The sequence below is a fragment of the Eptesicus fuscus genome, chromosome 17 (assembly GCF_027574615.1).
Source record: "Eptesicus fuscus isolate TK198812 chromosome 17, DD_ASM_mEF_20220401, whole genome shotgun sequence".
NCBI classification, from domain to species: Eukaryota; Metazoa; Chordata; class Mammalia; order Chiroptera; family Vespertilionidae; genus Eptesicus; species Eptesicus fuscus.
The window spans coordinates 61,144,619-61,172,190 of record NC_072489.1 but is presented as its reverse complement, the minus strand read 5'-3'; the positions used below and the strand labels follow the sequence as shown (position 1 = coordinate 61,172,190).

Genomic DNA, 27,572 nt, shown 5'->3' with positions numbered 1-27,572 from the left:
GATTTTTTAAAAAGTTTTTTGCCTGGCCAGTGTTGCTCAGTGGCTGAGCATCGGCCTGTGAAACTGGGTGCCCTGTGGTTCTCCAAGGACAACATGCCATCACCCGGGGCCCCAAGTTCCTGGGCTCCCACCGGGGTGCCCAGCCAGGAGCGAGTGTGTTCTTTGTCTCTGCGAGTCGACCGCTGCCCCGGCATCACACCCCCCTATCAGCTCACACAGCCTCACAGGGCTCCAGCCTGGCCCGCTGCCCAGACTTCTCCATGGATCTCGGTGGGGCCTGGGCCGTCGGGGGAGGGGCCCTGGGCCAGGGGCAGAGAAGGTCACAGGCAGAATGGCTACAACTGGGTACAATGGGGCTCCTTTCAGCCTCCAGAGATAACTTCTAACACACTCCGTCCCCTCCCCTCCGGAGGTTTTGCCGCCAATGCCGCCTGCCTTTGTGTCTGCTGGCTCCCTCCCCCTGCTCCCCCCTCCCCCTTCCGGCCTGAGTCTGTCTTTCCAGGCGGGGTCCTGCCTTAGACATTTTCTTTTTTTCTTTTCTAATATATTTTATTGATCTCAGAGAGGAAGGGAGAGAGAGAGAGGGAGAGAGAAACATCAATGATGAGAGAGAACCATTGATCAGCTGCCTCCTGCACGTCCCCTCCTGGGGATGGAGCCCGCAACCCCGGCCTGGGCCCTGACCGGGAATCGAACTCTGACCTCCTGGTTCATAGGGTGATGCTCAGCCACGGAGCCACGCCGGCCGGGCCTGCCTTATACTTGTTCATACCCCCGTGGGCACCTGGAATAGTGGTTGTGGGTGCTGTGCCCACCTTTAGGGCGACCTCGGAAACCCTAGGCCCGTGGTCGGCAAACTCATTTGTCCCCAGAGCCAAATACCAACAGGACAACGATTGACATCTTTTGAGAGCCACATTTTTTAAACTTAAACTTCTTCTAACGCCACTTCTTCAACATAGACTCGCCCAGGCCGTGGTGTTTTGTGGAAGAGCCACACTCAAGGGGCCAAAGAGCTGCTTGTGGCTTGAGAGCCGCAGTTTGCCGACCACGGCCCTAGACCGGAGGAGGTGGTTTAATGGCTGCTGCCCCAGGGAGTTGCTGAAAACACGCCCACAGACTGCTTCTCTGCAGGGACTGTGGCCTTGTACTTGGACCCAAGAGGCCCTTAAGACGGAGAGATTCAGCCATGGATGCAGAGGCCAAGGTACAGCCTCCCTGCCTGCGATCGGTCTGTTTTCTGTGGCCTCCAGGGTCCCCGGGGGAGTGCACACACGGACGTGTCCTTCCCTCTGCACAGGTGTGTGGTTCCCTGGAGAAGGGCAAGGGCGTGCAGGAGAGCGGCAGGCCTGCGGCCGGGACCAGGGCTGTGTGGGCTGCCTGAGTTTCCCGTGTGGATGCCTCTCTGCCGTGTAGTGAGATTTGGGAGCTCTTGGCTTCATCTTTTTTTTTTTTTTAGATAATTGCTTCTCCATTTCCTTTGCAAGGCCTTGGCTTCATAGAGATCCAGGAATTCTATTTTATCCTACTTAAAAATATATATATTTTCTTATTGATTTTGGAGAGCAAGGAAGAGGGAGAGAAAGAGAGAAACAATGAGAGAGAATCATGGATCTGCTGCCTCCTGCACGCCCCCTACTGGGGATCAAGCCCGCAACTTGGGCCTGTGCCCTGACTGGGAATCAAACCAGCGAACTCCTGGTTCTTAGATTGACGCTCAACCACGGAGCCACGCCAGCCGGGCAGCACCAATCGGTTTCAAAGCAGAGTGGTGCCTTCCCGTGTCAGGGGGGCGTGTACCCGCCCCTGGGCGGGGGCTGTTTCACAGAAAAGAATAGGGCCTCCAACTCCTCTCCGCTCTTTGCCCCATTAGAGCTCCGGAGCCTGCAAAGGCGTGAGGGGTGTGTTTTATCACACCGGCTGCTGGAGGCGCGCATTCCAACACATCAGCCTGTTGGAGCCTCAGTTACCACATCTGTGAAATGGGTACATGAAGACGGTAAACAAGGGATCGAGCTAAATGGCCACCAGACACGTGACTCTTAGAAGCAAGTTTTTAAAAAATAACGGTACTTTAGTGGAAGGCAGCAAAAGCCTGCTTCTTTCTTCTGCTGGGAATTCTGTTGGGGCCACTCAGCTGCGGGCACCTGTTTCTTTAAGAGGAGGCAGGGCAGCGCTGAGTCACCCGTGAGTCCCTCGCCCTTTGGCCCCCAAGTGTATGAAACAGCGAAGCTCTTGACCCTGAACTTAAAGGAGGAAGCGGGGCCCCCACCTCGAGCCTCTCCAGGGCCTGGCTGAGGTGATGAGCTGCGGGGGCGCGGGCGGGCAGGTAAGGTCCCTCGGGGTGCAGGTGTGGGTGCAGGTGTGGGCGCAGGTGTGGGTGCAGGCGTTCATTCCCCGTCAGGGCGCAGGCGCAGGCACATGCCCGGTCGGGCTTGGTCCCAGTGTGGGGCGTGCAGGAGGCAGCCGGTCAGATTCTCTCATCATCGATGTTTCTCTCTCTCCCTTCCTCTCTGAAGTCACATATTTAAAAACTAAAAAACAAAACAAAACCCACAGCTCGGACAGAAACAAACAAGCTGCTGGAAGGAGGCGGGAGCGGTCCGCCTGCGCTCCGCCCCCCTCAGCGGCCCAGGAGAGGGGCGCCCACCGGCTTCGGACCCAGAACCGCGCGCTCCCTCCCCGGACCTGGGGCTCAGCAGCCTCACCCGTGACGAACCAGGCGTCCTTCCGTCCCCACCTTTGTACGGGCAGCCCCGCCCCCGCCCTCCGGCCCCGCAGAGCCGGGGCGCAGGCCTGGGCTCGGCCCGCCCCGTGATTCACACCCGGGCCCCCCGCGTGGCCAAGCGTCGCGGGAAGCGCCCGCCGAGGAACAACGAGGAGCTGGAACAAGTGGCCATGACTCAGGCCCCCGGGGCAGCGCGGCCCCCCTGCCTGCGCCCCGCTCCCGCTCCCGCTCCCGCCGTGCGGGCCTGGGTGCGCCGCCTGCCCGGAGCGCGCATTCCTGCGCCGGGCGGAGAGCTGCGGGCGCCGAGCAGCTGGCCGCGGGCGGCGGGAGCCGGCGGGGGAGGAGCCTGGCCGGCGCTCCCACTCGCTGGCCTTTGTGCAACTCGGCCCGCGCCCGTCGGGGCGCCTCGCTCCCCGCCCGCCCGCGCCGTCGCCCCGGAAAGTTCGGCCGCCGCGGGGACTGCGTGCGCAGCCGTCCGGCTGAGGAACCGCGGTCTCTCCCGCCCGCGGGCCGCTGCGTCCCCGGGGAAGGCGGCCCGCGCCGGCCATGCGGGGTCGCCCCGGGCCGGTGAGTGCGCAGCGCCAGTGGGAGGCGGGCGCCGGGGTCAGGGGGCGCGCACCTGGGGTCAGGGGGCACCGGAGCCCCCAGGACCTTCGCTGTCTTTCCCCCACAAGGGCTGGTTAGAGGAGGGAGGTGGCGAGACATGTATTTCGGGGTCCCCTGGTGGCGGGGAGGGGGAGTGTGTCTGTCTGTCGGGGAGCCTGGGGCCCCATCTGCCCGCAGCTCCTGTTGGCGGTGTCTGTGGGTCGGGATCCGCCCTTGGTCCGGCGCACGCCTGCGGCTGGGATCCCTACGGGCGGCTGTGGTTCCGGCCCGCGGTTGGGGTGCGGGCGGTGGCCGGGGGTCCCCACCCGTGATGGGGGTACGTGCCCGTGGACTGGCTCTTTCGTGTGGCCCCCCCGGGGCGGGGCCGCGGCCGCCCGTGGACTGGCCCCGAAACTGCGCTGCGCTTCCTGCGAGTTCGGGACTTTTAAATTCCCCAGGAGTTACGTCACCGGCCGGGCGCCCAGGCCTGGGGCGCGGCACGTGACCTGCGAGCCCCCCCCCCCCCCCCCCCCCCCCCGTCCCTGGCTCCCCGTCTTCCTCTGTGCGTCCTGGAAGCGCGAGTGAGGCGTCCTGGTCCCGGCCCCGTGCACCTGGGACGACCCCACGGTGCGGCGCCCTCGGCTGTCGGGCGGGAAGCCTCAGCGGGTTGAACCGCCTGGAACAGCCAAGTGTCTCCCAGGCCCAGGGGGCGGGGGGGGGGGGGGGGCAGCCGGGCCTGCGTGGTGGGCGCCCCTTTCACCCGCGGCCCGTGCTCCCGGGCCTGTCCACGCCCCGGCCCGGCCCTGGCAGGAGGTCCCGGCTGTCCGGCTGCCCCGCGGGAGGGGGCCTGTGGCAGGTGAACCGTCCCGGCTGCTCCGGTCCCTCTGCGGCCCCAGGAAGGAGCTTTCCGCACCGAGAACCGACGCGGGTGTCTGCGGGGCCGCAGGCTGGCTCCTCAGCGTTTCGTCCGGTCCGGTTCTGTGCTTCAGGGGGGCCCGGTCCGGTTCTGTGCTTCAGGGGGGCCGGTCCGGTTCTGAGCTTGTGGGGCCGCGGGAGTGAGTCCCTCCCAGGCTTTCCCGCTGCGGATCAGGCCTGGCTCCTCCGGAGGAGGCCAGGGAGGAGGCCCGGCTGGCGGGCGGGGAAGGCGCCGAGTCCCGCGGGGCCGCTCCAGGCTCTGCGGGGCGTGGCGGCCTCGGAGCCCGAACTAGGTCAGGGCCTCTGCCGCCTCGGCTCCCACGCCTGGCTCCTTCCGTGTCGCTGGTCACTCAGCAGTCACCTCCGAGCAGGTAGGCCCGGCTCCGGGGTCCCACACCGCGGGCTTCCATTCCCTCCCCACGGCCAGGCCCGCCTCTGGGCACTGGCCTCTGCCCCCCCCCACCCCCCCCCGGAACCGGAAGGGTCAGGGCTTCATTTCACGGTGTGACCGGGGAGCCTCAGAGCGGCCAGGGTCTTGGCCAGGGTCACGGTGACGGTGACGGGGGCTCCAGCCCAGCCCCGCGCCTGGCCTGGCCTGGGGGGCTCTCCGCTCGGGTCTCAGGAGTGGCCTGCCGGGCTCACCAGCTTGTGTGGTTGTTTATGTTTGTCGTTTCTATGGAGACAGACACTGGAGGACTCGTCTGAGTTGTAATCCCGTCCTCCCTCCGTGAACTCGGGAGGGGAGGCTGGAGTAAGACAGCTCCTGCTTCCAAGGAGCTGTGCGTGTGTGCACGTGTGTGTGCATGTGAGAATGCATATGCTTCTGTGAGTGTACATGTGTGCACGTGTGTGCACATGTGTGTGGATGGTGTGTGTAAGAATGTGTACATGTGAGTGTGTATGTGAGAGTATGTATGAGTGTGTATGTGTGTGAATGAGTGTGTGTGTGTGTGTGTGTGAGAATGTGTGTGTGTGAGGGAATGTGTGTGTGTGAGGGAGTGTGTGTGAATGACATGCTCATTCATATCCCTGTGCCAAAAGCGAAGGGCCGTGGGCAGCGGGTTTGGGCTGGCGGACCCGGCACCTGTGGCACAGACGACGGGGGGAGCTCAGGAAGCTGGTGACGGGGGGGGGGGGGGGGGGGGGGGGGGGGCGTCCGTCCGTGCGTCCTGGTGAGGAGCGAGTCCTGGTGAAGAGTGAGGTGAGGAGCGAGGGCCGAGTCCTGGTGAAGAGTGAGGTGAGGAGCGAGGGCCGGGCCTGTTCTCCGTGTCATCTGTGCCCCAGGCGGTGGCTGGTCCGTCTGCTTCTCCCATTGAGGTCACCTCCTTTGTTTACAACCTCATTTCCCAGCAACTCCCTGCGAGGGCGGAGCAGCCGGGATTGTGGACCCACGTGGGAGCCCAGGCCTGGGAAAGAGCCGAACCGGTTTGTAGGGAAACCGGGGCAGAGGGGCCCCAGGACGCGGGCCTTACTGTCGGGGCGCTCCCTGCAGACTCTCCCACCCCCGCGCCCTCCCGCCCTCTGGCCCCTCCCCTGTGCGTCCAGCCTGTCCTTCAGCAAACTGCCCATCTGCTCTCAGCACTGACTTCCCCACGGAGGGGGAGGCTCTGAACTTAGAGGAACGTCCTGTCTCAGAGCAAGTCAGTCACCACCTCTGAGTCAGGCTGCGGCTCTCACGGCTCTCTGTGGGGACATTTATCCCGCCCCCCCCTCCGCCTCGCGCTTGGGGGGGGTTGTGATCATGTGATGTAAACACAGGGCAACCTGCAGTTCCACGCAGCCTCCCGGGCTTTGCTGCTCCGGGTCCTTCTCCTGCTGCCTCTTCCTGCCCCCCCACCTCCTGCCCCCCCACCTCCTGCCCCCCCACCTCCTGTCCCCCCACCTCCTGCCCCCCCACCTCCTGCCCCCCCCACCTCCTGTCCCCCCACCTCCTGCCCCCCCACCTCCTGTCCCCCCACCTCCTGCCCCCCCTCCTGCCCCCCTCCACCACCTCCTGCCCCCCCACCTCCTGCCCCCCCACCTCCTGCCCCCCCCTCCTGCCCCCCTCCACCACCTCCTGCCCCCCCACCTCCTGCCCCCCTCCACCACCTCCTGTCCCCCCTCCATCACCTCCTGCCCCCCCACCTCCTGCCCCCCTCCACCACCTCCTGCCCCCCTCCACCACCTCCTGCCCCCCCACCTCCTGCCCCCCTCCACCACCTCCTGTCCCCCCTCCATCACCTCCTGCCCCCCCACCTCCTGCCCCCCCACCTCCTGTCCCCCCACCTCCTGCTCCCCACCTCCTGCCCCCCCACCTCTTGCCCCCCTCCACCTCCTGCCCCCCTCCACCTCCTGCCCCCTCCACCACCTCCTGCCCCCCCACCTCCTGCCCCCCCACCTCTTGCCCCCCTCCACCTCCTGCCCCCCTCCACCTCCTGCCCCCCTCCACCTCCTGCCCCCCTCCACCTCCTGCCCCCCTCCACCACCTCCTGCCCCCCTCCACCACCTCCTGCCCCCCCACCTCCTGCCCCCCTCCACCACCTCCTGTCCCCCCTCCATCACCTCCTGCCCCCCCACCTCCTGTCCCCCCACCTCCTGCCCCCCCACCTCCTGCCCCCCCACCTCTTGCCCCCCTCCACCTCCTGCCCCTCCACCTCCTGCCCCTCCACCTCCTGCCCCTCCACCTCCTGCCCCCCCACCTCCTGCCCCCCTCCACCTCCTGCCCCCCTCCACCTCCTGCCCCCCTCCACCACCTCCTGCCCCCTCCACCACCTCCTACCCCCCCACCTCCTACCCCCCCACCTCCTGCCCCCCGCACCTCCTGCCCCCCTCCACCACCTCCTGCCCCCTCCACCACCTCCTGCCCCCCCACCTCCTGCCCCCTCCACCTCCTGGCCCCCTCCACCACCTCTCCCCACCACCACCTCCTACCCCCCCCACCTCCTGCCCCCTCCACCACCTCCTGCCCCTCCACCACCTCCTGCCCCCCCTCCTGCCCTCAGGGCTGTGGGGACAGCGCTGCTGGAGGAAGGCCCAGGAGGAGGAGGAGGTCTGGCAGAGGCCGGTTCCCGCCACCGTGTTTCTTTGCCAAGTTTCTTAATTCCCGAGTCTGTCTCCTGTTCCATAAAGTAGTTTGCCGTCTGCACGGGGCACGGGACACCAGGAAGGCAGCGTTTGGAGCAAAGCTCTATGATGCTGTACAAACACAAGGAGTTACGTGTTCTTATCACTTTTTTTTTTTTAAAGCTGGAGGCTAAATCTTTAAATTGTGAACTTTTAAAAATATATATCTTTATTGATTTCAGAGAGGAAGGGAGAGGGAGAGAGAGAGGGAAACATCCACGATGAGAGAGAATCACTGATCGGCTGCCTCCTGCACGCCCCACACTGGGGATCGAGCCCACAACCCGGGCCTGTGCCCTGAGCGGGAATCAAACCAGGAACCCTTCAGTCCGCAGGCCGACTCTATCCACTGAGCCACACCAGCCAGGGCTAAATGGAGTACTTTTTAATCCGGGCGCGGAAACCCTCTCTTCTCCGGCACGGTCTCTACCACAGCGGCTCCCCCGGTCCTGTGAGGTCTCCTGTCTTCGCTCCCCTGGGGCCTGTGCTCTGGGACCTGGGTCCCGACTCGCCGCCCTCCACGCCTCCCCCGGGGCTGACGGGCAGGGCGTGTGAAGCTCACGAGCCCAGCGGGCCCGGCACCCACCAGGTGCTGCTCTGAGGTGAGGTGAGCACGCACTGTCACTCCTGGAGCTCGTAGGTAACGGATTGGGTCCGGTTCAGTGGATGTTAAACTCCATCGACAGCAGAGCAGCCGCCCGAGACCTCGGTCCGGCCCTTTGCCTCGAGGGTCTCCATCCTCCTCTGTTCCCGCGGGCAGTGGCCCTCTCTGCGCTTCGGAGTCCCCGTACCCACCCAGCCCGGCCCCTGACCCGGATGGTACCCTCCTGGCCCAGCCCCTGACCCGGATGGTACCCTCCTGGCCCAGCCCCTGACCCGGCCCCTGACCCGGATGGTACCCTCCCAGCCCGGCCCTGCACCCGGCCCCTGACCCGGATGGTACCCTCCCAGCCCGGCCCCTGACCCGGCCCGGCCCTGCACCCGGACGGTACCCTCCTGGCCCAGCCCCTGACCCGGCCCCTGACCCGGATGGTACCCTCCTGGCCCAGCCCCTGACCCGGCCCCTGACCCGGATGGTACCCTCCTGGCCCAGCCCCTGACCCGGCCCCTGACCCGGACGGTACCCTCCTGGCCCAGCCCCTGACCCGGCCCCTGACCCGGATGGTACCCTCCTGGCCCAGCCCCTGACCCGGCCCCTGACCCGGATGGTACCCTCCCAGCCCGGCCCCTGACCCGGCCCGGCCCTGCACCCGGACGGTACCCTCCTGGCCCAGCCCCTGACCCGGCCCCTGACCCGGATGGTACCCTCCCGGCCCAGCCCCTGACCCGGCCCCTGACCTGGATGGTACCCTCCCGGCCCAGCCCCTGACCCGGCCCCTGACCTGGATGGTACCCTCCCGGCCCAGCCCTGCACCCGGCCCGGCCCTGCATCTGGACGGTACCCTCCTGGCCCGGCCCCTGCACCCGGCCCGGCCCCTGACCCGGCCCAGCCCTGCACCCGGCCCGGCCCTGCCCCTGCACCTGGACGGTACCCTCCCGGCCCGACCCTGCACCCAATCCAGCCCCTGCACCCGGCCCGGCCCTGCACCTGGACGGTACCCTCCCGGCCCGACCCTGCACCCAATCCAGCCCCTGCACCTGGACGCAGAGATGCCGGCACTCTGGTCCCACTCGTCGTTGGCTCAGTGGTTAGAGCGTCGGCCTGTGGACTGAGGGGTCCCGGGTTCGATTCCGGTCAAGGACATGTACCTTGGTTGCGGGCACATCCCCAGTAGGGGGCGTTCAGGAGGCAGCTGATCGATGTTTCTCATCGATGTTTCTAACTCTCTCTCCCTCTCCCTCTCCGTAAAAATAAAGTATATTAATTAAAAAAAGAAGAAGAAGAATAAGAAGAAAGGCAGAGCCGTTCCCAGTGGCTGAAGAGCGGAGTCCTCGCCCGAGGGCGTTGCTCCTGTTTCGTTAGCGGGAGTGGGAGGGAGGGAGGAGGAAGAGAAACATAGACGTGAGGAAGACCAGGGATCGGCTGCCTCCCGCTCGGGGCCAGGGTGGAACCTGAACCTGCCGCTGAGGTGTGTGCCCTCAACCGGGATCGGACCCGGGACCCTTTGGTGCAGGGATGAGAGAGAGTCATGGACCGGCTGCTCCTGCCCGCCCCACACCGGGGATCGGGCCCGCAACCCGGGCCTGTGCCCTGACCGGAACCGAACCCTGACCTCCGGGTTCACAGGTCGACACTCACCACTGAGCCACCCGGCCGGGCTGTGTGGGCCTCCGGGATGATCACTTCCTCAGTGGGATGTGCTCCACCGGAATCCATGTTGTTAGCCCCGTGGCCCCAGATTTGGGCAGCTGTGGGCCCTGTGATGTGGCTCTCGTGTCTGTTGGACACGACCCCTCTCAGCAGACAGAGCCGGGGAGTGGATGCCTGTGCGTGCACACACGCACACACGCGCACACAGACATTTACACACACACAGACACGTATACACAGAAACACACACACAGGGACACAAAAACACACATATACACACAGACACACACATATACACACAGAGAGACACACACACAGAGAGACACAGACACACAGAGAAACACACAACACAGACACACACACAGGGCCCCACCTCTGGTGTGTACTTCCGATGCCTCTGGCTGCGTCAGCCCCGCGAGCTTTCGTGTGAGCAAATCCTCCTCTGAGCGAGCGCCCGGCCCGCCATCCTCGCCGCCTCGTTCCGCTCCTCTCCCCGGAGGTGGTGGTTTCCCGAGGACCCGACTCCTCGGTGCCCCACAGGCCTGTGCCTCTCCCCGCCCCTCCCCTCCCCTCCCCTCCCCTCCCCTCCCCTCCCCTCCCCTCCCCTCCCCAGCTCCTTCCTGTCTGTGTGTGTGTGTCTCTGTGTGTGTTTATACGTGTATTTATATGTGTGTGTTTATATATGTGTGTGTGTTTATATGTGTGTGTGTTTATATATGTGTGTGTTTCTGTGTGCGGGAGGGCAGGGTGGGCAGCTCCTGGCGTCCACGCGGACCTCAGGGCGGGGAGCGGGGGGCGGGGGGAGCGGCTGCTCTCTGGAGGCTGCACACGCCTGTGCTGCCATTCTCAGCTGTTTGCACCCCAGGCCCTCCCGCCTGAAGGAGGCCGCTCTCCACGCGGTTGTTCTCCGTCACCGCCCTTCACCGTGCTCCGTGCTCTTGACCCTGAACGGGCCTTGCCCTTGCTTAGTCCGCCCGGAACGCGAGATCCCGTAAGAACACAAACCCCTCCTTGCGGTCCGACTGGCAGATAGAAAGCTGTGTTTACTTCATCTTTACAACTCGATGGCTTTGGGCCGTGGTCGGCAAACGGCGGCTCGTGAGCCACATGAGGCTCTTCGGCCCCTTGAGTGTGGCTCTTCCACAAAATACCACGCGCGGGCGCGCATGTACAGTGCGACTGAAACTCCGTGGCCCATGCGCAGACGTCGGTTTTCGGCCTGGGCGAGTCTATTTTGAAGAAGCGGCGTTAGGACACTCAAGGGGCCAAAGAGCCGCATGTGGCTCGCGAGCCGCGGTTTGCCGACCACTGACTTTGGGGATGAGTATGTACCTGTGAAACCATTACCCCCACCCAGGCCATAACTGTCCCTCAGCTCCCCACGTTCCTCCTGCCCATTTGTTACCATTATCATCATATTGTCGTCACTGATCCTTTTTATCCCACTGGTTTATCCTGGCGCCGGCCAGGTCCCCGTGGAGAACTGGAGCGTGGCGTTTCAGACTAGAGTGTGAGTGACTTCCTCTCGGAGGGAGGCAGACCCTCCCTGCCCGGCGCTGAGGCGGTGACTCACGGCCTGTGGGAAGCAGTTGTTGACTCTGCCCCCACGTGCCCTCCCAGCGGAACTCCACCCGCTGCGGCCAGCAGCTGCGGAGCAGGCGGTGGTGAAAGCTCAGGTTCTTTCCGCTGAGAACCATTTCAGTCTCTCGTCCCAGCACCTCTGGTAGCAGCGCCGGGAGCCATTTATAGCCGGTGCCAGTCGGCCGGGGAGGTGTCGCGTGAGTCCCGCCCGCACCAGACACCAGCTCGCCCCGGCCTCGGCCCCAGGGCAGAAGCGGGTCCTGGGAAGTGAGGCAGAGGCCCAGGCGGACGGTGCAGTGTGCGTGTCATGGCGTTTTCTTAGCGGCTCCGCCCAGGGAACCTGTGCATCCTCACACACGACTCTTATCTTTTTAAATATATTTTTTTGTTGACTTCAGAGAGGAAGGGAGAGGTTGAGAGAGAAACATTGTGGAAACCCCTTTCACGTCCCATGTGATTCAGGGTCCCGGTTCAGGGTTCGGGTTCTGGAGAAGGCCGCACACAAATGAAAGGAGACTTTAGAAAAGCTTTAATTTGGGAAGTGGGGGCCAGGCGGGAGCCCACCTCTAGTGGGAGGACTGCTCCTCGCTCTGGCTTTGCCATCCCTTTTATTGGGATTAGAATGATAGGACACACCCACGTGCCCTCGGCAGGAAACCCCAATAGAAGCCAACAGTGATGTAGGACTAACAGGTGGGGCTGCTCCAGCTGCCAGTACCTCGTCATTAGCTCGGACCCTTTAGCAGGGGTCCTCAAACTTTTCCAACAGGGGCCAGTTCCCTGTCCCTCAGACCGTTGGAGGGCCGGACTACAGTTTTAAAAAAAACTATGAACAAATTCCTGTGCACACTGCACATATCTTATTTTGAAGTAAAAAAACAAAATGGCAAAAACACCCGCCTGTGGCCTGCGGGCCGTAGTTTGAGGACGCCTGCTTTAGAGCAATTAAGGTTGACCAGCCCTCCGGATTCCCTGTCCACAGCTCTCTATTATTAAAACAATGATCAGTTTCCGGCATCTCCTCCGTTTCTTTAAAAAATCTGCAGGCTAGAAATAAACATAAGAACAATAAAATGTTTGAGTCCCAGTTTGAATGTCCAACAGTTCTCTATGTGCACATGTCAGCAATGAAATCTGGATGATGGACACATGGTGGTAATGCAGGTCCGACCCTCTCTGGCTTGATCCTGGGCAACCTGCAGCGACGCACAGCTGCTGACTGTTAGCCTGGCAAGGCATCGTCAGGGTCTTCCATCTCTGGGCTGCTTTTAATCCAATATGGTCTTGGAGTTGTTTTCTGAAAATACACAAACATATTCTCGACCAAAAGTTAATAAAAGAATCTTTTCTGTAAGTTTGACTTGGGATCCTTTTTATTTTTGTCCAAATGATTTTCCTTTGGCTTATTTTTGACACCATGTGTGTTTTTCATGGGTGTCTTGCTGTTAGCATTACAAATGAAAATTCGTTTTGAAAGTAAAAAATTTCTAGATGTAATTTACTTTCAGGATATTTTTCCTTACATAATATTACCCCACTTTCCCCCCTTTTTTTGATTTAATTATTAGGAGGCTTTTGGAAAATTTTTATAATGCAATCTTGATAACTTTAAATTTTATTTTATTTTATTTTTTGCACAAAAATATGACTCCTTTAGGTTCATTGCATATTAAGCAATTTTACCCTGAGATGAACTACCAATAAAAATTTTAGTTAATACTTTAGAAACAACTTTTTGTCCAGTACAATTAAACCTCCCTAAATATTTATTTTAATTAGCTGATTAAATTAATCTGAAAACTTGATTACTATTTTACTGTCCAATTTAATGCTCTAATAACAATCTTAGTTTATCCTGTAAATATTAGTGGAAAGGATTGCGTGCATTCTTGAGGAGGCCCTGAGCATTCCTGGTGCTAGGCTGAATTTAGATGTAGGGCAGCTGCTGTCGGCCAAGTCTCTGTTGCCTGGGTCCCGATCTGAGCTGGGTCAAGCCTCTGTCTGTCACCTGGGTCCCAGTCTGGGCTGGGCGTGGGAAGTAAAGCAGCCATGGGGGCAGGACACCTCCCTCAGAAGGGGCTAGGGTTCAGGCCCCTGCAAGGTTGGGGGCGTGAGGGTCTATGCCCCACCTCTGTTGACCCCCAAGTTCTCTCCTGATGGCCCCTCTGTGACTGTGCCTGTCTTAGATTGTTCCTTCCCTGAGGAATCTTACCCGTCTCTGGCTAACCAGCCATCCTCTGGGGCCGAGCAGGGTGATGTGAGGTTCAGTTCTGTCTCCTTGGTAGCCTATGCCCCCGTGGCCTCCACGCCCAGCACCTGCCTCGGGATCCCACCTCGGCTGTCGGTGGGGCCCTGGCACTGATCACTTATCTTGGGGAACCCAGGTTTCTTCTCCAGGGAGGGCCCAGCTCATACCATTGGGCGAGAGACAGATCCATAGTACCAGCCACCATGAGGCTTCAACCTCAGCATGAACTGAAAACTCAGGCAACAGCTGTGGGCAATTGGATTATAAGAAAAGGGTCCCTCTTGGCAAAAAGGGCGAGAGGGGCCAACATAGAATGCTCAAGTGCCTTCCACTGTGTGGAAGGGATTAAATCCTTTCATGTCCTTTTTAAATTGCTGCCAAACATTCAAAAAATTATAAGCTTGTTTGGAATAATTGTACAATATGCTGTTATAAGATATCAAAAATTATAATGACATGGTAGAATAATATCATGTAAGGATATTCTTTGCTCTAAGCCATGACAATTCAATTTCAAACTGGCTGCCAGTTTCTTTTTGTATAGACAAGCTCTAGTTACGTTTTATGCACCTCTCCCAGGAGCAAGTAGTGATAGTATCCACGCAAGCCAGAAACCTCTCTTTAATTTTACACACAAAGGAGCAGTGATTTGATTTTATGTCATACAAAAGGGAAGCTGGGTGGCGACACCTGTGTAATTATACTTCCTTGCCCCACCCATGTTCCTCCTGGATGAACCAAGGTGTTTGGTATTATCGGTGACTACATTAGGCGGGGATCAGCCCACATAAGGGTTCTTACCCATAAAGGGTCAGGAACATAATTCAAAAATACTTCCCCATTCTCCCCGGGTAATATTACCGTACAGCTGATCACTACTAGCGTGGCAAAGACGTTCTCAGGCGTCAGGCGTCTGTACCGTCTTCCTTACCATGTCCCAGGAGACCTCCGGGCTGGTTGTTGTCCGGCTCGTCCTCCTCCTGCTCCTCATCCTCAGTGGGCTGCTTGGAGTCGCTGCTCTCTGCGGCTGAGGTAGTTGATTGTCTGCAGCTGCCTGGTGTGGCTCCTGGCGCAAGGTCCTCGTTAGTCTGACTAATTTCTCTCTTGGATCCCTGTTTCAGTTTAATATTTCTAGCAGGAATCCACACGGGTCTGGAAAAATTCTCTGGAAATATACAAGCATACCCTCTGCCAAAGGTTAATAATGGATCGGGTCCCTTCCATAAGCCAGACTCGGGATCCTGCCATTTAACTAGACCATTTTCTTTTGTTCAGACACCAATGCAGCTCCATAGGTCGTTTTATCAGCATCGCAAGTGAGAAAATTTAAAGTAATTAAGGCTTGGTGCAGCCTACCCACAGGTGATTTCTCCATCATCCCCCCTTTTTGTTTTTCAAGTTGGGATTTTAGGAAATATTTTTCCCTCCTTAGAAGCCAAAACCTTTATAACATCTAAAAGTAAAATGTAGTTATTAATTTTTATTTGATGAAGCTTTCCATGCAATTTCAAGTATATTAGATCTGTTAAATTTCAAAAGTATTTCCTTTAAGAAGAGAGAACAAATTTCCTGTTATTACTCTGGGCCCTTGGAGCTTTCTCTGTTAAGACCTTGAAATTTCAACATGGAAAAAACGATCAAATACATATATCTATCTATCTAGGATTTTAATTACCACAACTATATAAATTCTCCCAATTTAATTTGCACTTTGTGCTTTTAAAACTGGCAAGTCAAACATTTAGCAGTCCCTAGATTAATAACAACATCCTGCTTACTTCGGGGGAAGATTCAGCAACAGATCTGACCGAATTTCTTTTCATGCTTAATAGATAAAGACGGATCTTAATTTTTTTTTCCCTTCTTTTTCGCTTTCCGGAGCAATAACGAACACCCAATTTGGCCAAAATTTGCATTTCCCTGCGAGTTCTTTTGTAATTTTTAAACGATACCTTAAGCAATCTCCATGCGGGAGAGCAGATGGCCTTGCCCTCTCCTGCCACCTGTGAATGTCTCCGCACCAGAGGCGGCTTCATCAATAGAGTTTCACTCATTACAGATTTTAAATTCCAAATACCAACTAGGATTTTAATTTGAACAAGAAGCCACATTATTTTATAACCCAATTCTTCCCCATTAGCCTGGCGGAAAAAGACGTCCCCCCCGACTTACAGATGGAGACGCCGCGTCAGCCCGTGGGCTTTGCGTGCGGTGAACCTCCCTCACCTTTTCCCGGTGAATTTTCCACACCTTTGCTCGGTGTATTTTTCCTCCTTCGCTCTTAGGCGAAAAATATCACCTCCTCCAGACGTCCCGCGGTCAGGCCCCAAATGTGGAAACCCCTTTCACGTCCCGCGTGATTCAGGGTCCCGGTTCAGGGTTCGGGTTCTGGAGAAGGCCGCACACAAATGAAAGGAGACTTTAGAAAAGCTTTAATTTGGGAAGGGGGGGCCAGGCGGGAGCCCACCTCTAGCGGGAGGACTGCTCCTCGCTCTGGCTTTGCCATCCCTTTTACTGGGATTAGAACGATAGGACACACCCACGTGCCCTCGGCAGGAAACCCCACTAGAAGCCAACAGTGAGTGTAGGACTCACAGGTGGGCTGCTCCAGCTGCCAATACCTGGTCATTAGCTCTGACCCTTTAGAGCAGTTAGGTCCGGCGTCCTCCAACCGCGGCCCGCGGGCCACGTGCGGGTGTTTGTGCCGTTTTGTTTTTTTACTTCAAAATAAGATCTGTGCAGTGTGCACAGGAATTTGTTCATAGTTTTTCTTAAACTGTAGTCCGGCCCTCCAACGGTCTGAGGGGCAGGGAACTGGGCCCCTGTTTAAAAAGTGTGAGGACCCCTGAATTAGGTTGACCAGCCCTCCAGATTCCCTGTCCACAGCTCTCTATTACTAAAACAACGATGGGCTTCCGGCAAGAAACCTCAGCGATGAGAGAGAACCGTGGATCGGCTGCCTCCTGCACGCCCCCTCCTGGGGTTCGAGCCCACAACCCGGGCCTGTGCCCTGACGGGGAATCTAACCCGGGCCCCTTCAGTCTGCAGGTGGCGCTCTATCCACTGAGCCACCCCGGCCAGGGCGGTTTGGCTCTTTAGCACGGACCCCGCGTGTTGTGCCGGGGCGCTGGCGGGGGTTTCTCGGCGCGAGGCTGTGGTTGGCCACGAGGGGGGCGCTCTGTGTTAGCTGAGCCTGCTGGGTGTGCGTTGGCTCAGGGCCGTGGGCCGTGAATCCGACGTGAACGAGACGACAGCACAGGCCGCAGCCCTCCCTCGTCCTCCGTTTCGCTTCCCACGGGTTCAGTTGCCTGCCGTCAATGGGGGCCCGGAAATAGTACATGGAAAATTCCAGAAATAGCCTATTCAGGCGTTTGAAATCGCCCGGGATGGCAGTCCTCCCTCTGTCCGGGACTCCACGCTGCTCACACTTCCTGCCGCTGGTCACCTAGTAACCCGCCGCTTGGTGGGCAGATGGGCTGCTGCGGCGTCTCAGTGCTCAGCAGTGATGCTGCCGGCCGGCGAGGCTCAGGGGTTGAGCGTCGACCTATGAACCAGGAGGTCAGGGTTCGATTCCCGGTCAGGGCACATCCGGGCTCGATCCCCGGGGGCGGGGTGGGGGGGTTGGGGGGGGTACAGGAGGCAGCCGATCCATGATTCTCTCTCATCGTTGATGTTTCTCTCTCTCCCTCTCCCTTCCTCTCTGAAATCAATAAAAATGTATTTTTAAAAAATTATTTAAAAAAAAGAATCGTTTGGTTCCGTGTCTGTGCGCCCTCAGTTCGCCGGCGGTTGCCAGGTTTTGTACCGTAAACTGTATGTGTCCCCGTAAACAATCTGGGGGCCCCTTGGGCGACATTCTCTTCCTGCAGAGCTCAGTCTGGCTTCGCCCATCGTTTCGAGTTAGTTAAACCTGAGAAGGCGTGGAAACGGAGTTACCAGCCGTGACGCTGTGCACGCGTGTTGGGGGTCACCGGACAGTGAGGTCCTGTCCGTCCGAGACCCGTGTCCTGCGTCCCTGTCTCCGCCTCGGCGTTCCCGGTGGCCGGCGGTCCTGCCCTCACGTGGGCTCACGTGCTGGTTTAGCCACGGCCGCCTGGGCCTCCCCTCCGGGGGCGGCCTCCGTGGGCACCTCGGGTTCGGCGGCGGCGTCCGAGGTGCGCGCCGTGTCTGCCGTCGCTGGACTCGCCGTGGCGAACCCCGGGCCGCTGTTGGGCGGACTGTCCAGGCTCCGACCCCCACGCTTAGCTCTGCCAACCAGCACCTCAGAGCCCTCTCCTCCCCGCCGGGCAGCTCCCTCCCTCCGAGCCGCCTCTGGCCGCTCCGCTCGTCCTATTACTGATCCTCGCCCTCGGGAAATTCTAGAAGAAAGAGGAGAGGCCCTGCGGGAGGCGCGCTAATGCCTGCCAGATGGTGCCCTGAGGTGGGCGATGAGGCTGCCGCCATCTGCCGACGGGACGGGACGCGATCTGCTGGGCTCGGCCCCTCGGTGCCGTCACCGCCCCCGGGGGCGCCGGGGCCACTTCGGGGCTTGTCCTGGCACAAGGGCTTCCTCTGGTCGCTCTGGCCCATCTCCGGGTAACTGCGCCGTCCGTTCTCAGGGGACCTGCCAGGAAGGGCCCGGCTCCGAGTGGGCCTGGGAGGGCAGTGCTGACCACCGCCCACGTGACGCAGCCCGAGGGGACAGTCCCGGGCCCGTGGGGGGGGGGGGTTGGTGGGAGCAGCCGCTGTGTGGGAGGGAGTGGGAAGCCCCGGCCGTCAGCAGTGGCCCCGGGGCCCGTGGGAGGGACCCAGGCCTCGCCAGCTGGGCCGCCGGGAAGCACGCGCCACGGCCCTGGCTGAGGCGGAAGCTCGGGCTGATGCGCCTTCTTGTGAACCTTCTCTGGAAAAATGAGAGACGCGTCGGTGAAAGCATCTCCTCCGCCTTCGAAAGATGCAGGTGCTCGGGGCTGTGAATCCAGCCCTTCGTTACCCCAGTGAGACGGGGCGAGCCTGGGTTAGCCCCTGAATGGGAAAGGGCTCCCCTGCTTACAGCCAGGAGGCCCCCCTGCCCCCCGCCCGCGCCCACCCCCGGAGGAGGCGGCCAGGGGTCCGAGGTGCAGGCCTCTGTGCCCGAGGGCTGGGCGTGGCGCTGGGGATTGGAACGGGCTCTAAGAGGCATCACCGTCCGGCCGGCGTGGCTCAGGGGTGGAGCATCGACCTAGGAGCCAGGAGGTCAGGGTTCGATTCCCGTCGGGGCACATGCCTGGCTGTGGCTCGATCCCCGGTGGGGGGCGTGCAGGAGGCAGCCGACTGGAACCCGCCACCCGTCAGCCTTGGGCCTTCATGTTCCTTACCCTTGGGTTTTGGGGGAAACCTCGGGGAGTTGACAAAGTGGCGATTTAGTTCCCAGAGGCGATGTCACTGCGTGTGGGAGAACGGTCAGCGATGTTCACCCAGAAGCCCCCTCTCCACGTGAGAAGCCGCGCTGCCTCCCCCGAAGCCGCCCCAGGTCCCGCAGGGCCGGAGGAGGAGGGGCTCACCCAGCGGGCCTGGGGCTGCCCGGGGCAGGGCGGCCTCCCCGGGGAGCCGGGCGGGGACCAGGGAGCGGGTGCCGGTGGGTGGGTGGGGTGGAGCCACGCGTGGGCCCGGTTCTCGGGAATAATCGTCCCTTTGTGTCCCCAGCACCTCCCCGGCCGCTGCCCGTGCCGCTGGCCCTCCGCCGGCCTCAGGACCTGCCCCTCCGCCCTCCGCCTCGGCTGCTGATGGCGTAGAAGCCTCGTCCTGCCAGGGTGCGGCCACGGACCTGGGCAGGTATCGTACGACCCCCTCCCCCGCCCCGGGGCCACCCCAGCCTTGGGGGGAGCGGCGTTGGGGCGGCGCCAACAGGGCGGTGACGACTCGGCCCGGATGCCCTGTCCGTGGTCGCTGGGCTGTGGTGACCTGAGGCTTCAGGCAGCCGTGCAGCGGCCTGTGAGAGCACGTGTGAGCAGGCGTGTGTGTGTGTGTGTGTGTGTGTGTGTGTGTGTGTGTGTGAGAGAGAGAGAGAGAGAGACACGGATGGATTGACGTTAAGGAACTGGCCAATGGGAATGTGGAGCCGGGCACGTCTGAACCCTGCAGGGCGGGCGCAGGCCCAGGCCCAGGGAAGAGCTGCCGTTGCAGCGCCTCCTGCTGGCAGAGCCCCCCTCGGTCTTTCTTTAAGGTCCCCCCCCCCCCCCCCCCGCCCTGTCGGATGAGGCCCACCGCGCGGTGCAGGGCGAGGAGCTGCACTCAGGCGGCTGATGGCACGTGAGCCTCCCCGTCGAGGGGCCCCGGCCTCTGACGCTGGCGTTGGCACCGCGGCCTGGCCCAGGCACGCCGCTCAGCCTCCAGCTCGTGTGCAAACCCTCTGTCCCTGCACGGGGCTGGGGGGGGTGGGGGGCTGGTGACAGGCCACTCTGCTCGGTGAGTCCCGCCTCGACCAGCCTCCTGGACAGCGGTTTGTGTGGCGCCAGCGCCGACCTCCGGGCCGTGTCGAAGGGAAGCCTGTGCCTCGGGGAGCCCTGGTGGCGGGCGGCACGGGGGCCCCGGAACTACGCCCCGGAGACTGTCGGGGGCAGCCATGTCCAAGCCGAGGGCGCAGCGGTGACGGAGGCGTGGGGAGGTGGTCCGGGGTGCGTGGGGCCCTGGGGAGGCGAGGAGGGGTGGCGTCGGACTGCGCCCTCTGGTGGGGACGGGGCGCTTGGGCACAGCTCTTTCCCTGTCTCTGAGCCGCCTGAGGCTGCGGGTCCAAGCCTGCCCCGCCCTGTCTCAGGGGCAGACCAGGAGCTTTCTCTCTCTCTCTCTCTCTCTCACACACACACACACGTCACACGCACGCACACCCCCCCCATACACACACACGCCATGAGCGCGCACACACACACCCATACACACACACTCTCTCACACATACACACTCTCTCACACACACACTCACACACACACTCACACATACACACACACACACTCTCTCACACACACACACTCTCACACACACACACACTCACACATACACACACACACACTCTCTCACACACACACACACACTCTCACACATACACACACACACTCTCTCACACATACACACACACTCTCTCTCTCTCTCTCTCTCACACACACACACACACACTCTCTCTCACACACACACATACACACACACTCTCACACATACACACACACCCATACACACACGTCACGCGCACGCACACACATATACACCCCCATACACACACACGCCATGTGCGTGCACACGCACACACCCATACACACACATACACGCCATGCGCGTGCACACACACACCCATACACACACACTCTCACTCTCTCACACACACACTCACACACACACACTCACGCACATACACACACTCTCTCACACACACACACACATACACACACACTCTCTCACACATACACACTCTCTCACACACACACTCACACACACACTCACACATACACACACCCATATACACACTCACTCTCTCACACACACACTCACACATACACACTCTCTCTTATACACACACACACACTCACACACACTCACACATACACACACACTCTCACTCTCTCTCACACACACTCACACACTCTCACACACACACACATACACACTCTCACACACACACACACACTCACACACACACACACTCACACACACACTCACACACACACTCACACACACACATACACACACTCTCTCTCTCACACACACACACACTCACACACACACACACTCACACACACACACTCTCACACACACACACACACTCACACACACACTCACACACACACACTCACACACACACTCTCACACACACACACACTCACACACACTCATACACACACACACACACTCACACACACTCATACACACACACACACTCACACACACACTCACACACACACATACACACTCTCTCTCACACACACACACACACTCACACACACACACACACTCACACACACACACACTCTCACACACACACACACTCACACACACACTCACACACACACACTCACACACACACTCTCACACACACACACACACTCACACACACTCATACACACACACACACACTCACACACACTCATACACACACACACACTCACACACACACACTCACACACACACACACACACACACACACACACACGGGGCGAATGTCCCTGCGGTGGGATCTGCCTGGTGCTCTTCTCCTGGTGAGCCTGTGGGAGGGTTTGGGGAGGAGGGTCGCGGGTGAGGTCTGTCACACCAGGGCACAAGCTGCCGCGTGGCTGTGGCTGACGTTGGCCGGACGCTGGGCTGCACCGTGCCGGTCGGCTCCTGCCTGCAGCCCTGGCCCCGGCCCACACTGTCCTCTTCGGAGGGGTCACGGGGGACCCACCTCGGCAGGGGCTCCTGCTCCCTCTGAGGGTGGAGCGTCCACGTCGGGGATCGGGAGTCCTCCCGTGGGGTCTGTCCTCTCCCGTCTGTTAACGTCCTCGCTCCCGTCTTCGTGTCTTGGTGTCGGTGTGGACTGGCGTCCTGGCCTGTGCGGTGGCGTGTGACCCAGGCGGCTGTGTCTGTTTCGTTGCTCACCTGCTCCAGCCTCGGCCCCAGGCTGTGACTCCTCGATGGAGGACGCTGGGTGTGAGGGTCCAGAAGCCTGGGGGCAGGTCAAGGGTCAGGTCAGATTTGCATTTTTGAAGGACCTCTCGCTGCCGGGCAGGGCAGGAACGGTCTCCGCGCTAACCAGGGCCCCGTGCCCTGCAGCTCCGAGCCGGGTCCTGTGGCGTGGACGGGACAGGGACGGGACAGGGACGGGACAGGGACGGGACAGGAATAGGGACAGGGTGGGACCAGACGGGACAGGGACGGGACAGGGACGGGACAGGAATAGGGACAGGGTGGGACCAGACGGGACAGGGACGGGACAGGGACGGCTGTGATGCCATTGCCTCACCGTCCCGCTGCTGCCAGCTCCGCCGTCTCCGAGGCCTGGACCCAGGGGTCCAGACACACCTGGCCTTTCCCTCCGGCGGCGGCCCCGAGGTTTCCACAACAAGTTTCCAGCGTGCAGGGCGACAGCTTCACTTTGCTGCCGAGGACGTCGCTGTCCGCACGCCTGGGCCGCCTGGGGCACACCCTCCATCCGCGCCGTGTCCAGCCGCTCAGTCGTGGAGCCGGCGTCTCCTGTGCCCGCCCCGCCCGCGCGGCCATCGTCCCCGCCCCTGGGCCGCGATGCCCCTCTGTCCTGGGCGGGGAGGCGGGGATCGGTGTCTGCGAAGAGCCGGGCGGCGTCTCGTTACGATTGACAGATGTTCTGCTCCTGAAACACGCGCGGCTTCCTGCCGCCGCGGCCGCACAGCCGTTCCCGCTTCCTGTGAAGATGGCTCTTCCCCTGGAGCCCCCGCGCCATGCCCGTGGGGAAGCATTAGCCGAGGGGCGTGGGGAGCGGGGAGAGCTTTCCTTCCCTGCTGCCCACGTCTCCCGGGAGGGACGCTGACGCCGAGTGGCCTCCCCTCCCGCAGCCCCAGCCGCTCCCGGCTCCGGAGCTGGTGGACGATGGAGAGCGTCGTGCCGGGTCGGCTGAGCTCCGGGGGCTGGTGATGAGGCTTTCCTGAACGCGAGCGGGAGCCCTCACTCAGGCCACGGCGGCCACGGCGGCCACGGGTGGCTCCTGGGAGGGGAGGGTGGTTGTGGCTAAGAGCCTGCTGGGTGGGCCCGAGGGCGGGTGGGGCGTGACCCGAGCAGACACGGCCCCTGCTCAGAGCTGCCCTGCCCGGGGCTGACCGGGAAAAGGAGCCAGAGGAGAAGCACACGCCGGTTTCTGCCGGAGGAAGCCGGTTCCACGGCGCCGACGCAGGGAACAGGGGACACATCTGGGAAATTCACCCTGAACGGCAGCCTGGGGGGCGGGGGGGGCAGATGGCCTCCGCTCTCCACAAGTTCTGACCCAGACCTGAGAGAATCAGGAGGAACTGGACAAGGTCATGGTCAGGAGTCAATGGTCAAAGGGTCAGGGGTCAAAGAATCAGGAGACAAACGGGGTAAATGCTCAAGGTTGAAGAGTCAAAGGTAAAAGGTCATTCTGTTAGGGGTTGGGGTCAAGGGTCAAAGATGGGGGTCATGGGTCAAAGGATTAAAGGTAAAAAATGTCAAAGTCCAAGAGGCAACAGTCAAAGCTCATTGGTTGAGGATCAGAGATCAGGGGTCATGATAGGGGTTGGGATCAAGGGTCATGGGGTCAAGGGTCATAGGCTATGGGCCAAAGCTCAGAGTCAAGGATCTGGGGTCAAAAGTGAAAGGAGCAAGGGCCAAAGGGTCAAGAGTTAGGGATCAAGTGTTACAGTTCAGGGGTCAAGAGCCAGGTTTCAAGGTTAATGCCCAAGGGTCAAAGGTAAGGAGAAAGCAGAATTCAGAAAATGGAGAGACTCAGGAGAGAAGAAGTAGAATGCAGGAAAAAGAATCAGGAGAAATGGAGGGAGGCAGAGAAGGCAGAAGAGAGAATCGTGGCAGAGGACAGGCGGTGCTGGGACAGATGTGGGGAGATTTGCTGATGGAGGAGGAAGATGTGGGGAGATTTGCTGATGGTTTGGAGAAAAGAAAGAATGAAGCCGAGGCCGGTGTTCTTGGCCTGGCGGCTGCCGTGTGGACAGGCTCTGTGATCGCTGCGGAAAGGAGATATTTTTAGGGCTTGGTAGTGCACAAGTGCAGAAACACACCTACACACGCAGTGTGCACACATGCACCAGCACACACGCCTACACACACAGCTGGCACGCGTGCATGTGCATATAGGCCTACACATACAGCGGGCACACAGGCACATGCGCCTACACATACAGTGAGCACACATGCATGTGCACATGCCTACACATACAGCGGGCACACGTGCACACGCCTACACATACAGCGGGCACACACACTCATTCACCCAGCCTGCCCTCCCCTCATACTAATTGCGCTCTAAGTAGATGCTCACGGACCGGACCTCTGGCCCCGTCGTTCCGGATTTCTGTTCCGTCTGGAGCCTGAGTCAGCAGTTCTGCTCGGCTCCCTTTCTCACCGCCCGCTCACAAGTAGGGCAGGGGCAGGCGGCGGCCCGTGTCCCTGCTGATTAGCATGGGAGCCATTCTCTCCAGACCGCTGACGACCGGCTGCAGCTCCCGGGCCCTCTCTGCTCACAGGCAGGAAGGACCTGGCGGTTTGGAGCTCCCGAGCCTGCTGTTTGCATTTCATCTTGGAAGCGGCCCCCCTCCCCCAACAGCCTCCGGGGCCCTGGCCCCTGGGGGGACCCTCCAGCGCGCCAGGTGGGCGGGTCCTGCCTCTCCCAACCTCTTTCTCCGGAAGCCAGCCTCGTGGTCATAGTCGGTGTTGGCTCCGAACGCTCACCTGTGTTGACACCTGTTTTCCTCGCGAGGCCGCACCCTCCTCCTCCTGCCGGATTCTCAGGGTGCATTCACTTCACATGGACTCTTCGGCCCAAACAGAGTCGCCTTTCCATGAACACGGGGCTCCGGGCGCTGACTTGGTGCCGGGGGCGGGGGGGGGGGGGCGAGGGGGGCCCTGCCCAGGTCTGCACGCCGTCGGCACGGACGTTCCCGCGTCTCCAGCTGCACCTTTCTGTGATCCGACCCACTTTCCTCGCCCGTGAGCCGGGGCTGATAGCTAAGGACACGCGTGGAGAGCATCGCTGCTCTGGCAACGGAGACGCCCCGCGGCCAGGGGCAGAGAGAGCCGCTCAGGTTGTTTTCTTGGGGTGCCCAGGGCTGCTCAGCACCCCTTCCTGACCGGCTCCGGCTCCTGGACTCGGCGGGATTGAAGCCTCCGGGCACCTGGCTCCTCTCGCGCTGGCGGGGATGTGGCGGTCGCTGACCTCTGGCGCGTCGGTCAGCAGCCGAGAGCAGAGCAGGGATCCTGTGCGTGGGGCCGGCCCGGGTGGGGCGTGGCGACTGCTGCATCGCTGGTGTTCGGACGTGAGGGGTGCATTCCTGGTGTACTCGTTCCCGGGGTGTCGTGGGGGTGCCAGGAGGGTTGGCGGTGGACTTAGCCACCTTCAGGTCCTGCAATACGTGCCGTGGTCCAGAGGCCCCGCGGGGCGTGTGAGTGCGGGGTCTGGTCGGGGCCTGTGAGTGCGGGGTCTGGTCGGGGCGTGTGAGTGCGGGGTCTGGTCGGGCCGTGTGAGTGCGGGGTCTGGTCGGGGCGTGTGAGTGCGGGGTCTGGTCGGGCCGTGTGAGTGCGGGGTCTGGTGGGGCCGTGTGAGTGCGGGGTCCGGTCGGGGCATGTGAGTGCGGGGTCCGGTCGGACCGTGTGAGTGCGGGGTCTGGTCGGGCCGTGTGAGTGCGGGGTCTGGTCGGGCCGTGTGAGTGCGGGGTCTGGTCGGGGCGTGTGAGTGCGGGGTCTCGTGGGGCCGTGTGCGTGCGGGGTCTGGTCGGGGCGTGTGAGTGCGGGGTCTGGTCGGGGCCTGTGAGTGCGGGGTTTGGTCGGGGCGTGTGAGTGCGGGGTCTGGTCGGGGCGTGTGAGTGCGGGGTCTGGTCGGGGCGTGTGAGTGCGGGGTCTCGTGGGGCCGTGTGAGTGCGGGGTCTGGTCGGGGCGTGTGAGTGCGGGGTCTGGTCGGGGGCGTGTGAGTGCGGGGTCTGGTCGGGGCGTGTGAGTGCGGGGTCTGGTCGGGGTGTGTGAGTGCGGGGTCTGGTCGGGGCGTGTGAGTGCGGGGTCTGGTCGGGCCGTGTGAGTGCGGGGTCTGGTCGGGCCGTGTGAGTGCGGGGTCTGGTCGGGGCGTGTGAGTGCGGGGTCTGGTCGGGGCGTGTGAGTGCGGGGTCTGGTGGGGCCGTGTGAGTGCGGGGTCTGGTGGGGCCGTGTGAGTGCGGGGTCTGGTCGGGCCGTGTGAGTGCGGGGTCTGGTGGGGCCGTGTGAGTGCGGGGTCTGGTCGGGCCGTGTGAGTGCGGGGTCTCGTGGGGCCGTGTGAGTGCGGGGTCTGGTCGGGGCGTGTGAGTGCGGGGTCTGGTGGGGGCGTGTGAGTGCGGGGTCTGGTCGGGCCGTGTGAGTGCGGGGTCTGGTGGGGCCGTGTGAGTGCGGGGTCTCGTGGGGCCGTGTGAGTGCGGGGTCTGGTCGGGCCGTGTGAGTGCGGGGTCTGGTCGGGGCGTGTGAGTGCGGGGTCTCGTGGGGCCGTGTGAGTGCGGGGTCTGGTCGGGCCGTGTGAGTGTGGGGTCTGGTCGGGGCGTGTGAGTGCGGGGTCTGGTGGGGGCGTGTGAGTGCGGGGTCTGGTCAGAGCGTCTGAGTGCGGGGTCTGGTGGGGCCGTGTGAGTGCGGGGTCTGGTGGGGCCGTGTTAGTGCGGGGTCTGGTCAGAGCGTGTGAGTGCGGGGTCTGGTCGGGCCGTGTTAGAAGCGCCGGGCGTCCCGGGCTGGTCTGGGAAGGAGTTCTGTGCCCCTGCCCCGTGGGGCAGCCATGCGGCGTCCGGGGGTTGGGCTGGGAATGAAGGGGTAGGAGCGGCCGTCCTCGAAGGCAGCGCCTCCTGGAGGAAGGTGTGGGGAATCGGGGAGGCCGGGACGTCGGTGGCCCGGCAGGCGCTCAGGTTTGGACACATGAGGCCGCGAGTGGCTGGACGCTCACTGCTCAGTTTAATGCTTTTAGTGGCACCCGTGCTTCTGTTGTGCAAACCCAGGGTCTAGCCTCTGTGGAGTCATTTGGGGTGAAGGAGAGAGGAAGGAGGAGGCAGCAGTAAACAGGCCGGTGTGGGGTGCAGGGGGCGTGGGGTGTAGGGGACATGGGTGTGGGGTGGTCTCTGCCTTAGGAGCGTGATTGGGGGTGACCAGGGCCCAGGGGGGCTGTTCTTTGGCGTTTCCTGGGTCTGACTGAGTGGCTGTCTGCCTCTCCCCTTCTCGGTCTGTGTCTCCGGTCGTGGTCAGCGTGAGCTGCTGTGACAGGAATGGCGGCCGCGGTGGCGTCAACAGGGACGTTTCACCCTCACAGCCCCGCCATCCGGAGGTGCGAGGTCGGCCGGCCTGGCGGGAGGGGGGAGCGCCTCGCAGGCAGGGGTACATCATGTGCCATTTCTTCTTATAAGACCTTCGTCTCATCAGGAGGAGGCTCCTCATGACCTCGTCGGACCCTAGTCACCTCCCAAAGGCCCCACCCACAGCTGCCGCCCCGTCGGATTAGGGCTTCGACATATGCATTT

General features: G+C 61.5%; 1 protein-coding gene across 1 annotated transcript in view; it reads left to right on the top strand.

Moving 5' to 3' along the window:
* TACC2 (transforming acidic coiled-coil containing protein 2) overlaps window positions 1–27,572 on the top strand; it is a 109,231-nt gene that overhangs the window by 32,983 nt on the left and 48,676 nt on the right. Inside the window, exon 13 of the mRNA XM_054728663.1 lies at window positions 19,072–19,200. Within this exon, the coding sequence (XP_054584638.1) occupies window positions 19,072–19,200 (129 nt within the window). The remainder of the gene's footprint in view (window positions 1–19,071; window positions 19,201–27,572) is intronic.